This window comes from Eutrigla gurnardus (genome assembly GCF_963514095.1).
Source record: "Eutrigla gurnardus genome assembly, chromosome: 18".
Lineage (NCBI taxonomy): Eukaryota > Metazoa > Chordata > Actinopteri > Perciformes > Triglidae > Eutrigla > Eutrigla gurnardus.
The window spans coordinates 16,792,244-16,806,322 of NC_139929.1; the positions used below are offsets into that span (position 1 = coordinate 16,792,244).

The 14,079-nt window shown below is 42.0% G+C and overlaps 1 protein-coding gene across 2 annotated transcripts in view; it reads right to left on the reverse strand.

Moving 5' to 3' along the window:
• LOC311029157 (glycogen debranching enzyme-like) overlaps window positions 1–13,775 on the reverse strand; it is a 67,654-nt gene extending 53,879 nt beyond the window's left edge. The window contains exons 1-13 of one of the 2 annotated variants that reach the window (XM_084034148.1): window positions 13,729–13,775; window positions 12,811–13,021; window positions 11,037–11,206; window positions 10,139–10,342; window positions 8,093–8,274; window positions 7,347–7,458; window positions 6,505–6,655; window positions 4,303–4,405; window positions 3,817–3,914; window positions 3,433–3,572; window positions 2,815–3,002; window positions 580–700; window positions 17–174 (exon numbers count right to left, since the gene is read on the reverse strand). In XM_084034148.1, the coding sequence (XP_083890274.1) occupies window positions 17–174; window positions 580–700; window positions 2,815–3,002; window positions 3,433–3,572; window positions 3,817–3,914; window positions 4,303–4,405; window positions 6,505–6,655; window positions 7,347–7,458; window positions 8,093–8,274; window positions 10,139–10,342; window positions 11,037–11,206; window positions 12,811–13,021; window positions 13,729–13,768 (1,878 nt within the window). In that variant the 5' untranslated portion in view covers window positions 13,769–13,775. Of the gene's footprint in view, window positions 1–16; window positions 175–579; window positions 701–1,121; window positions 1,246–2,814; window positions 3,003–3,432; window positions 3,573–3,816; window positions 3,915–4,302; window positions 4,406–6,504; window positions 6,656–7,346; window positions 7,459–8,092; window positions 8,275–10,138; window positions 10,343–11,036; window positions 11,207–12,810; window positions 13,022–13,728 lie in introns of both variants that reach the window. The other variant, XM_084034147.1, reaches the window with a different exon arrangement.
• Between the last annotated feature and the right edge of the window lie 304 nt (window positions 13,776–14,079).

Sequence of the window (14,079 nt, forward strand, 5' to 3'; positions counted from 1 at the left end):
TGAGATGAGACCAGACCTGGATGGCACTGTGATTATTGGGGATGATGTCCATAAGCATGGAGTGAGTGACAGCTGGGATCAGAGGCTGAAGTCTGGGCTGGACGAAGGCACCCACAGGCTCCCCACCAAACCAGGAAAACCTCCCCCCTTCCTCCTGAATGCTGTCCACAGCATCTGACAGAGGGAAGACATGCAATCACCAACTGATCAACAAGGGATGGTTACAGCCCAAGATACACTGGAATGCAACAGGCTACTATATACAGTATATATACATACATTTAGTGTATATATGTACAATATGCACTATATATACATACATTTAGTGTATATATGTACAATATGTACTATATATATATATATATATATATATATATATATATATATATATATATATATATATATATATATATATATATATATATATATATATATATAGACATTCTGCAGCTCCTCACTAATGCATCATAGAATGAGCCTGATCAAGCAAGTATGTGCATGCGCGTGTGCATATATATTTATATATAGTTTTGATTACTGATGCATTTAAATACACACAGTGCTAGTGTGGTCGCTTACCTCTGATGAGCGAGGTAATGCCCAGCCTCGTCAAACAGACATTCTGTAGCTCCTCACTAATGATCAGTTCAGCCACCACAAACAGGTCTGGCCTCAGAGAACGAGCCTGATCGAGCATGTGCTGCAGAGCCAAATCACAGCCAGCAGGGTCACACCATGCAAAGGTGCAGAGTTGAAATGAGAGGAACGATGTAGATAAGGGATACAGGCAGATGAGTTCAAACACGCCAGAGAGAAATGATTGGAGATACAAATGCATAAACAAGAGAAAAGATTGAACATGCAGCATGTTGATAACATATGGTTTCAGTTGATTGGATTATTTGAAAATGACAGAAAAGTGATATTATGGAAATGCATTGTACATGTCAGATGCATTTGCATTAAAAAGCAAGACAAAGAACAAAAAGAAGAGATAAAGAAGAAGAGATTTAGACTTGATTTGATTTCCCAAATCAAACTCATCACTTTTCAGTCCAGCAGACTTTTCGGGGCCTTTTCTACATGTTCCTATGGAGCAGCGAGCAGAGGTGTGTCAGTACCTTGTACCAAACTGGTGATTCCCAGGTAGTGTACAAAGACACTGTCAATAAGCTGACTGCTGGTATAGTGATCAGCTATCACATAGAGGTTAGGCCTGATGGCTCTGGCTGCTGCAAGCATTGCCTACAGGGACCGACACAAATCACATAGCAATTAACCTGGAATCTTTCTACCAGAGCTAAATGTGTCTCCTTACAAACTCATTCAAAGATTCAAGAATCATTTATTCTCATTGTATTGTCAATTAAATGCAGTTGTAGCCCATTTGCAACAGAAGAAAAATATGACAAACCTAACAAAGACTAGAATTTATTTGTGTAGTTGAAGCTTTTGAAGGAAGGAAGCTTTTGAAGTAGCCTTAAGTCATAGCTGGGTTAGCTTAGTTTCCATCTCATCTCTCCTCCCTCTCTTCCTGAAGTCGACACACTTTAGTTGGTCTTTGTACCGTCAGGCTTGGTTGGGTGATCGCTTTCAAAGGTCCGCTGGTCTTAATCAAACCGCCACGCTTCCTTATACCATATTGATGAGTGTATTCTATCATATGACATAAAATCCCCGGGAGAAGGGGATCTCTTTGGCTTGACTCTGTGACCCATAACAGCGTCAGATGCTAAATTCCATGAATGGTTTCTTGTGAAACATTGAAGCTTGAGGGGGCTACGAGAGCAACCAAATCACTGTTCATTACAGAAATAATCCAGGGATATTGCCAGGTAATTTTCAACCCCTGCTGGGTCAAACCAAATTACATCTGGAACGCTGGTCTGCCCTCCCCTTTTCTCTCACAGGCCATATAAATGCAGTTAAGATGACCATCTTGCCTTAATTTAAAAAAAAAAATCTGTTCATACAAGTTGACATTAAAAAGTATTTCTTCTCTTTGTTAGATCATTTATTTCATCATTCAATTGAAACGGTAAAACACCTCGGATAAGTGAAGTTATCCTTTGGCGCTTCCATATTTAAAGATCTCCCCTATTGTAAAAAATCACATCTTTCAATCAGCTCTCAAAAAGTAAAATTTTCTTCAAAACTCTACAGATCCGGGATTTTACCCTCTTTAAAGTAAAGCACTTTCCTTTGGCAGACGAGTTACAGCAAAAATCAGGCAGTCTTACCGTAAGACTGCCTGAGGAGCGGCGATCCCGGGCGTTCTGGGGAGTTCCATTGACTTCTCTCCAATGAGGAGCTAGAGTTTACATTCAAACTGGTTACACTTACGTGTAACTTTGGTGGGGTCGATGCCATTTCATTACGATCATAAAAAAACTTTATCTCAGGCTTTGGCTTTGCATGAAGGCTCTCTATTGTTCCCAACATATGCAACATATGGCCTTGAGTCCCAACAGTATATTCTCTTTTTAGGAATAAGAGCATCATTGGCTAATATGGGGACTAAAATAATCACACATGAATACATTCAGGCTCATAATATCCACAAATATCTCAGCTCTCCAGAAATATTCTATTCATGCAATTCAAAGACTGTTTAGTTCAGGATAAACCATTTTTGTACAAAAACTAATTTGCCCCGTATATAAACTGCATGGTTTTGCTCCAAGCATGGGATCAGCATAAAGACAACACAGCTATGAAGAGGAGACTTGTGGGTACCGTAAGCTATTTCCATTCACATATCCTTAGGTTTGAGGTAAAGAGCCTTCTGGGAATCTATGTAAATATGAGTCGTACCTCAGTCACATGAAGAGGAGTTGACAGGAAGTTGAGCAGGTGTACACCAGGGAAGACCTTGGCTGTGATCTCTGTGTATGTCTTCATATGAGCCCACAGGTAAGGACAGTCCTCTGGTTTCTCTCCGTAACGAAGCTTTATATTGTCACCCTGACAAACCAGCTCTCTTCGCAAGTAGACCTCTGAGCCTGCAGAGAACATCAGAGAAAGTGGCAGGTTAAGGGATTTGTTTTATGTGATTTGAATGGCTGCCTATGGAGATTTGGCTGGAATTAAAAGGCACCCGTTGAAAGAAACTGTTTTATTTACATAATCAGTGCATAACATAGATGTCGATACTTTATCAGAGTCAGTGACGGTGTGTCAATGTATGCTCGTTAATGTGCATAGTGTCTTTTCAAAATTAACCTTCACAGGTTCAGGTAGGTTGAGGTAAAAAAAAAACCAGTTAGTTTGGGAGTGAACGCGGTTAGTATAGGAAACAAGCGTGGTGGACGCTAACTTGACTGACTATGAGTCACAATGTAAAATCACAACAATTACTTCTAACGGTAATAACAACAAATTATGACTGATTTTTCTTACAATAACTAAATAAAGTGTTTAGTCACTGTTCACCTGGTTCAGCAAAGTTCCCGAGCACATCATTTCCTTTCACAGAGCCATCATGGGCCAGGAAGTGACACGCCTTCTCTCTCTGGTCCATCATCTGCATTTCTTCATCAAGGGTCATTTCTTGAAAGGGGAAGAAGAAATATCTGGAGGAGACACAGTAACTGACTGAGACAACAACATGGAAAACCAAACCTCATATAACAATGTATTGTCATTTATTTCCAAAGACTCTTTCAGAATGATTTAAAAGTTTTTTTCTCATCACATTCATTTTCAATATCAATATCAATATCAATATCAGGAGCGTACATTTATCTAACTTAATATTGAAATCATTACGACAGTGAGACTTTCACATCCTACAGACGGTGACTTTAACATGCCTACCTGCTACATAGAGGGTGCTCCCTTGTTACTGGACCCAATTTAGGCCCCTGAGCCGAAAAACGCTCATAAACTACATTTCCCAAGATGCAGTTAGTCGCCTGAGGAGATAAACAGCAATGGGATTTCAACAAAACAAACCCAAAACAAGGTAGGCCAGCAAACACTGAACAGAAATGGAAAGGAAGTTAGTCTGCCCAATTCACACATATGAGTATTTTTTAACTCAAATGTAAAGTTATTGTCAAAGGCTGATGTCTAATTTATGTTTATGTCTTTACAAAGAAAACTGGACCTAAGTTCAACAATGATTTAATGAAAGGTAAATGTACACCACAAGAATCCTGAATGCACTGAGAGCAGACCGGCAGCTAAGGATTGCAGACATGATTTTAGTTTGATTTAAAGTATTTCTTCTTTTGGTGAACGTGTAACTATGCTGGACACACACACACACACACACATACAGACACACACACACACACACACCTGCTCAGCATGTTGGTTCATCTCTTTGTATAATTCCAGGTTGAGCTCCTCCACTCTCTTCCTGAAACAGAGACAGGACTCCTGTATGTCTGAAGGGCTCGTGCTGTTACCAGAGAGGGAGAGAGAGAATTCAGTCACATCGGAATTCATGGCAGAATGACATGCTTAATATTAACCTAACACGATATTGTTGTGGTCGCCTCACAGCAAGAGGGTCGCGGGTTCGATTCCCGGGTCGGGCCCGGGTTCCTTCTGTGTGGAGTTTGGGGGTTCTCTCCGGGTTCTCCGGCCACAGTCCAAAGACATGCAGGATGGGGATAGGTTAATTGCCCGTAGGTGTGAATGTGAGGGTGAATGGTTGTTTGTCTCTACATGTTGGCCCTGTGATAGACTGGCGACCTGTCCAGTGTGAACCCTGCCTTCGCCCAATGACAGCTGGGATCGGCTCCAGCCCCCCCGCAACCCTGAATACAGGATAAGCGGTAGACAATGGATGGATGGATGGATGGATGGATATTGTTGTGAACCTAAGGATCAATGATCAGTGAGGGCCACTAGCTACAGACTCTGGACACATGAGGCCAAGCATTATCCTGCATCCTGGTACCTAACAGCAGTCAGGGGACCGTTGGCTAGACATGAGAGGTCTGTGGATAGTTTAACACTCCACTTAATTAATAAATATCCCAAGAAATATTCCACCTCACAGAGTGTCCAACCAGACTGTCCCATAGGAATTAAACACTGTGGGCCCTAGTTTCGTGGCGCAGCGCAGGGCGGCGCAGGGTGACGGAGCCGGCGTAATGCAAGTTTCGACCCGCGCAGCCTTGCGCACGGTCAGTTTGGCAGTTCGGTGGATCGCCTGCGCCAAGACGGGTGTGGCGGCGCAGCAGGGGGAGGCGTCACAGATTCAGCTTGGCATAGCGAAAGTTTCGTGGCAAAAAGCCTCGCTGGGACTTCGCCGAAAGCCCGCCAGCTCCAACCTGGTCTACTCTCGGCGCAAGGCGCAAGGCGCAAATAGAGTCCATTCATTCAAGGCGAATTACAGCTGGCGGGGAAGTTTGGCTGACCGGCGGCAGTGCGTACACGTCACCGAGACCTCACAGGCAGGTTTCCACAGTTCCAGGCACATTTAAATGCAATAAATTATCACAACAAACACTATTTAATGCAACTAATTGAATCAACACGTGAATTTATATCTATATAGATTGTCCCGTCACATCTGACGTCAGATCAAAGGCAGATGGCACGCGTAACGGAAACTCAGCCTCTCGGACCAAAACATCTCCCTCTCTCTCTCCTGTTTTTTATAATATGGGCATTGTTATTATTATGATACGCACGCACAGCGCGTGATGCGCGTGGTGGGAGCGGCGGCGCTGCTTCTGTCATCGGTTTGTCAAGTGACAGAACTTGCACTGAACCTCCCCTAACGCATTAAAGGTGAGGAGAGGAGCTCATTTGATTGGTGAAGATCTGAATCGGCTGTATTAATCCCAGTCCACGCCTCGTCTCCTCCTCGTCTCCCACTCACGCCTTCTTCTCCTCCCTCTTTCCCACTTGCGCGGGTGGGCGAGACGGGAGGTGTGCCTGCGCGAGCCTGCGCGGTGCACGAAACTTGCAAAGTCCAGGCAGACACACCCTGTCGGCGTGGCGCAGGTGCGCTGAGAGCTGACTGCGCCTGGTCTACGAAACTAGGGCCCTAAGGGGCCCTAAGGGCCCTAGTTTTCGTGTAGCAGCGCAGGGCGGCGCAGGGTGGCGCAGGGTGGCGCAGGGCGGGGGCGCAGGACGGCGGCGCAGGGCGGCGGCGCAGGGTGGCGGCGCAGGCGTAATGCAAGTTTCGACCCGCGCAGCCTTGCGCACGGTCAGTTTGGCAGTTTGGTGGATCGCCAAGATGGGTGTGGCCGCGCAGCAGGGAGAGGAGCTCATTTGATTGGTGAAGATCTGAATCGGCTGTATTAATCCCAGTCCACGCCTCGTCTCCTCCTCGTCTCCCACTCACGCCTTCTTCTCCTCCCTCTTTCCCACTTGCGCGGGTGGGCGAGAGGGAGGCGTGTCTGCGCTAGCCTGCACGGTGCACGAAACTTGCAAAGTCCAGGCGGACACAACCCGTCGGCGTGGCGCACGTGCGCTGCACGCTGACTACGCCTAGTCTACGAAACTAGGGCCCAGTTAGTTAAGGCCATAGGAAAGAGTCACCTGTCAGGTGTGAAGATATCCAGAGCAGAGTTCATGTCCACTGTGTTTCCAAATCGGCGGTGCTGAGGGTCCTGTATTATCTTCAGCTGCTTTTCACTCTCTGCACCGGATTTGGACCTGGACCCGGAACTGGACCGGACTTTGAAACTACCTGGATGAACAAAATAAAACTACATTGTGAATCATGTTTTAGATGACTTATCATGCTTTTCCTTAGTTTCTGTCACATATTCTGCATATTGTTTCGGTGGTGTGACGCACACCCTTAGCAGATTTTAAAATATAGTCATCTGCTTCAGGCAGAGTGCAACCACACCAGGAGACGTGGCGTCCCCTCCAGACCTCGTCCTGACTTTTTCTAACTGTGAATCATGTATAGCTACGCTAGTGGTACCAGAGAAAAAGATATAGACCTGGAAATTACCTTAGGGCCATTTTAAGGAAACGTATGTTGTGGTGGATTAAGTTACTGTTGACATGTCATAAATAAGATTCATAGAGTCAGTGGAAGTCCATGTAGGGAGGTGGTCTGGGTGGTTGACAGGTCAACAAACACAGTTCTTCCACCAGGAGACTGATTATCCTTTAGGAATATTGTACCAAACCCTTTTGAACAGTTTAGTTTCATTTCAGTTTCATATTATGTCATTTTAATCCAAACCGTGATGTTTTTCAATATTACTTACAAATTAATTTTGTAGCCTAAAACAAATTATGTATTTTTGTAGCATTTTTTGTTTTGATTTGTTAGTTACCCACATGTAACAAATATTGAACACATATATTTCCTTTAAAAATATGAATTAATTAACTACCTATGTGATCATTTTAGAAATACTCACCAGCCTGCAGCCGCTGTCTGAACTGCTCCACAGCTTCATCCACACTGACTTGCAGGAACTCCCACAGCTGGAGCCTGGAGAACACCTTCTTCCACAGGAGGGCCCGCAGAGCCTGACGCACACACACACACACACACACACACACACACACACACACACACACACACACACACACACACACACACACACACACAACAACAATATTTTAAAACAAATTAAGTGACTTGGGGTAAAGGCAAGACATATTCCAATGCACTATATTGTAATTCATTCTCAATGCTGGTCAGTATTGCTGATGTTTGATGATTGCCATGTGCTCTTATCACATCGTAGGAAACAACATTGATATTGTTAGATGACTGACAACTTTGGTCGACTAATTTTTGGCCATAAGTGCAACATTAAAAGCAGTTAAATCAGCAACTAGCTAGCTATTTAATTCTGTCATTATTTAACACTACACTGGTTGCAGAAAATGAGCACAGCAGCAGGCTGGTGAACAGCAGTATTTTTTGTTTTAAGTTATAACAAATTCATATATGAACAATATTTTTTTGTTTCATTCCACTGTGCACAGCTATTATCCAAGGGGTTATGAGAACTAAGCCAAAAGTGATAAGTCTGGTTTCTGGCAATACAAATATATAATTATGAACTTATAAGATACATAAATGTGCACAAGGTTGTACCTTGATCTTAACTCAAACACAAGTAGTTTACTAACAATTAAGAATACAGCAACTCACACTCATTATCCATTCATCTTGAAAGAGTGCTGCAACTCCTTGTTCAGCATATTTTCCATCAGCCACCTCACAGCTGAGGTGCCACAGAGCTCTGTCGAGGAGCCACGCTGGTTTCAGATGAGGAGAGTTAACCAGGTTGAAACCACACTCAGGATGAAGGTGAATCCACTCACTATTAACCGCTAGATGAATGAAAGGAGGAAAAGAGAAGAAAAGATACAGTACTTTACTAACATTTACACATTACAAACTCACATATTACAAACATTACATATTACAAAAAAGAAACATATTACAAACACTGTAAAAAGTAACACAGTTTGAGAACCAGTGTGTTAGCTTATAGTGTATTATAAGCACTAACACACTGGTTCTCAAACTGTACTGGTGGTACATGAGTTTCCTCTAGTGGTAAGCGGGAGGAAGCACCAAAATATATTTTATTATTTAATAAAATTAATTTACATAAAAAAAACTAATATTATAAAAAATTTGAATGAATGCAAAAACCAATGGGTGACATCACCATAGCTACATTGATTTCTTATATAAAGTCTATGTTAGATAGGCCTGGCGAAAATTTGGCCAACAAAACAGGTGGATTTTTGAGTGTGTAATTACTGAAAGGCTATCGAAATAAAAATGAACTTGAATCGACAAATGACTCAAAGCGATGTAGAAAGGCCATGTTAAATACAACTGTCTAAAAGCAGGATTCAAAATATTAACTGTAATATATGCAGGAGAAGTCTCTGTCTCTCTGTCTGAATTATTATGAAGCATTATTATTTACCTCTTCTCTCATTTCAAAGTGGCCCCTGTTGCTATTACTAGTCTATCTATGTATATGACCTTCAACATGAACAGAGACAAAATGTCAATGAGTAAATTGAGAAGGTGATGCAACCTCCACAGCTGCCTGCTGCCAACACAGCACTCACACTACCGTTGTTAAAAATAAGACAAGATAACTTTTCACTCCTCGTACTGAGTCACGGAGATAAAAATAGAATGCAGCACAGAAGACAGTCCCATTATATCACATTATACTACAAATGGATTTGTTCAATCCTTGCAATATTTCCTCAAAAACTTCAACCACAACCAATCATTTCAAAACATAATCTAATTGTTCAAATAAAAATCAGGTGACCTAACGTTAAATAATAATTATAATAATAACATTCCTTTGACCTCTCAGAATACTAAGACTAACTGATCAATTAGTTATCTGAATCAGATTAAAGGTTTCTATTCAGAAACACGTTCTGTTATATTACTTGAAATCATCGTAACATACTGATAGCAATGAATAAACCAAATGCTCTGACATAAAAACATTTAAAAAAAATGTCATCTGTGGCTGTGGCAGGACTGTAAAACCCCGTCCAATCAAAAAGTTGGCCCAGAGAAAATAATTGGACGTCCTGCCTGTCTGTCAATGTTTACTTCCTGATTGCACTCTGCTGATCTCGAGCACTCGTTGGGCGTTCTGGGGGAGCAGCTTTGAACTGGGGTCTGATCGAAGGGGGCGTTCAAAGTCAACGTTTCTGTAGTTTTTCCAAACCTACTACCTTCAAGTTATTTTCCAATTTGGGTTCCGGGCTAATTGTTCAGCTGAGGAACTGAACCACATGTAAATCAAAGTTGGAAAAGGGTGATGTAGTTCAGTAAGTGTGTTCAAATCTGGGCCTTTGAATGTGTTACTGCTTTATGAATATTGTACATAGCTGCATCAGCCGAAATACATTCCTCCAATTCCCCACAATGACTTTCAAACCTTCTGCCTGAATAACTGAATAAATCTGGCCTGTCTGGACAGCGGTGAGACTAGTAATGTATGCGCAGTGTGGATGGCTACTATACCTGACTCAACAGCCTGATCAAATGAGTACCAATCAGAATGTGTGTGAATGTAGACTACAAAAGTGCTATATGAGTCCATAGTGTGAGACAATGGGACTCCCCTCTCTCCACCCACACAGGAGCAAGATATCCAGTATGAAAGGACACAGCTGTCATTCCCTAATCCCTCCGTGTCTTTACCTGTGTGACTGTAGTCCACATCCGTGATGCAGACCATGTTCCACTCTTTCCTCAGCGTCTCCACCAGGTTACCAACATCTCCCCATGTGTAGTGCTTCCCATCAGGTGAAAAGTCAGGATTTAGCTTTAGCTGATCCGCTATGGAGTAGCAGGAACCGCACTGACCAAGTTTCTGCAGCGGGGTGAAGTGGATCATGTTGTAGCCTACACAGAACAGAGCCAAGGGTTAGATGGAGCCTCGGATACAAGGAAAGCATCTTCATTGTTAAGATCCGTGGATTCCTAGATAGCAACATTTTAGATTTAGCATTCGTAGAGTCATTAGTGTTGGATTCTGAGGGATCATTCAGATGGCAGTCTATAACATAGACACCAGAGTTAATATGACTGGGTAACCTGGGTAACCTGGGTAATATGACTTTATGACAATAGCATTGACACCTATTAACAGTTGATGACCGCTTTATTAACATTATATATGGTTCTGGCATACATTAACTGCACTTTGCACATTCTGCTCTGTATTAGCATGTTTATGTCAAACAGATCCTGCATGAATTTTGAGATCCTCACTTTCACACTACTTAGTAGTTACAGTTAGGGAGGGATTACTTTAAAACTGTACAGTGAAGTTGCAGGCCAGAAAATCATAACAATGAGCTAAAAGATGTGGAGTTGATAATTCTGTGGGTTTATAATGCCCTTTCACCTTAGACTTATGTGTTGAATAATCAATAATTCAATAATATAAAGAAATCAATTAGTGCATCCATAATGGCCTATCTGCACAATGAAACACATGCAAGGTCACAGTGGCCAACATACCAACCTCAAAATACCCAAAATATCTTTTTTTTCTATTCAGAAAATGAGTCTATTGTCACATTGGTCCATTTACCAGTCTCTTTCCCGACCCTAATGCGGTCGAGCCATTTGTCCAGTGGGCCGAGGCTCTTGGCCAAGTATGTTTGGCTGCTGATGCAGTCCAGAGGAAGGGCGTCATTGTCGGCTCCCACCCTCAGCACCGGATCAACGACGATGAAACCACCACTCACATTCTCTGTATCCCTGTCAAAAAGATAAACACTATCAGTAAATGCATGAACACGTAAAGGATTGGACGTGTATGTTGCTGTGGATGGTCAGTTCAATGTTTGACGTTGATGTCAATTTACCAACACTACACTCCTTTTTCTGCACTTGTACTTGTGTTCACTTCCAGTTTCCAAGTTTACAGCAACCTCAGGAGTGTAAAACAGTAAAAACTGTCTGTTCCAATTGCACCATCACAGATGCACATGTTAAATATAAACAATGCATTACTGCTGCTGCACATTACATCTGGAGTGATGTTTTCTGTGTAACAGTCTGGAGGATGATTTATACCTACTATTAGGGTTCCACCTGCTCCCTAAATTGCTTTTTCCTCAAACGTGTGACAGAAGATTTCACCCCTGGTTGCAACCACGACTGAGGACCATGGGCCTGAATTTTGGTGCACACATCTAAGTAAAAAAACTTTCCAGGGGCTGGCTTTAAATCTCCTGACCTTTGCCCTAATGTCAGCTGGGATTGGTCGCCCCATGACCCCGAACATACGTATAATGGGTCGATGGAAACTGTAAAGTAGCTTCTCTCTAAGAACATGCGACTGTCCTCAGAAATCTTTGAGCCATTGAGGTATTTTAAAGCAAACCCCAAACACAGTTTCTAGTCTGGTTAATCAAAGGAAGTTTCCTTTTTTCAAAACAGAGGTTGCAAAGTCAAATGCAGTAGTAACCCATTTGCTACAGAAGAAAAACAAAAACATTTCAAAAGAAAGCTGCAAGCAGTGATGAGCACAAAATAAAAATGGCTGACTTCCTGTTTGGCGGAGCTAAGACTGTTTATATTGCCACAATGTTTACAATGTTGTTGTTCTGTGCTTGCATCTATACTTATATATATATATACATAGTAGTGAAATGTTTATTCATTTGGTGTTGTTTTAGCTGTATTTCTGTATGTGTGTATACTGTGAGTGGCTAAAAAAGCCAGAGTCTAATTTTTTTGTATGTGTTCATTAAAGCCCCGCCTTTGCCAAATGCTAGCTGGGATCGGCTCCAGCCCCCCCGCGACCCTGAATACAGGATAAGCGGTAGACAATGGATGGATGGATGGATGTCATTAAAGCTGATTCTGATTCTGAAAGTCACTTTGAAATATCTCCAAAATGAGAGTAATTTGGGAACCAAATTCCGTGATAATAAACTACTCCACAACCCAACTATGACCTTCCACACATGAACATGCATGAACCCAATCACTGTATCTTTTCACAATGTTCACAGGCTTTTCTACACAAAGTTTTGTACGTTTTACCGAGTAAGGGTGTCAAAAATGCTTTCGAAGGCTTAAAAGTGATTATGGGGCTATAGCATGAGGGTGCCATGCTAAAGCCCAATTATGACTTCAAATCGGATATAAGTTTGGATGTGTTCCACGTTTCATGATTGTTTATGCATTCTTAAGCATGTGTTAATTAAAAAGAAAATTAAGACACAAAATCCAACATGGGTTACTTCCTGTTGGTCGAAAGCCTAGTCATGTTCTTTAAGATGAGAGCAATGATCAAACTGTGTGAACATCAAAGGAACTTTATCCCAACCGTGGTGTCCGACAAAGTAACTTACCCACAGGAGAAGTAGTACTGGTAGGTTCCAGCTACTATTAAGTCCAGTCTGCAGGTTTTATCACTGTCCTCCTCCCACCCGTTTGGGGAGACCCAGTCCAAAGGACGGAACTTTAGGCGATCAAACTTGTGACCTTTTGCAGGGTAGTTGGTGTAGACCTGGACTTCCTTACCCTGGAGGGTAGGACCGAGACGGAACTGCAGCTCAAAGCCTGAAAACAGCAAGAGTTATGAGGAGGACTAGAACACATATGGTGCCTTCAAGTGAAGTTGTATTTTAAATGCTTACAATATCCTTTTAAATGACCCACTCATGTGTAATTCACTGCTGTGTGTATACATCTTCTTCCAGCTCCAAGTACATTAATGCTGATATATATTTTAAATGTCAGTGTACATGAACTATGGGCGTACTTTAAATTTGTTTTATGAATGACTTGTTGTCTATGATATTCTACTAGCAAAATGCAGAAACCAAAAGTGGGAGCAAGGCAACATATGTTTTTATTGTTTGTTATATATTATTATTGTTTTATTGTCTTCAACAACATTTAACTAAACTTAAAATTGAGCATATTTGGTATTCAACTTAACAAAATAAGAACTTATGAAGGCAGCATTACCATGCATTGTATATTCATTCCTCCCCTCATATATGTTCAAACTGAAATAAAGAGCGTTGCTCTCAGTGAACGTGACTAAATAAAAGGTGAGTTCATGACTTATTCAGCCAGCCTTGCATTCTGAGTGCATGGAATAGACTAGACTGGGGAAAAAAAGGTCCTGACAAGGTTGCAGGACCACACTCTTAAAGGTTACGACATAGTGTGTGTTTTATAAAGGTTGCATTGTAGTTCAGGTAACAGGTGGTGTAGTGTGGACAGCGGGTGTTAACATGCTGTGGTTAAAGTTTCCCTACCTTGTTCCAGGCGGAACAGAGCTCGGTCCGGTCTCTCCATGTCTCTGAACGGCAGCATGTCTCTGCTCGATCAGCTGCTGTCCTGCTCTATTTAGGCTGCCTTCTTGGAGAGAGCGACAGCTCTGACAGAGCATGGTAACATGAGACAGCTCTCACTCTATGGAGGACTTCGTCCGCCAAACTATTGATGAATCATAAAAATGAGGCTAAATAGATGTGTTTATACTAAAACTGAAAACTTCTCATGAGCAAACAGTAATTTATTTTTCCATAGGTGGTCATGAAGAGAGTGGACTAGATTATGCAGCTTATTTGAATAGCATTTGTGTGATTCCGTCCAAAGGTTTTTGA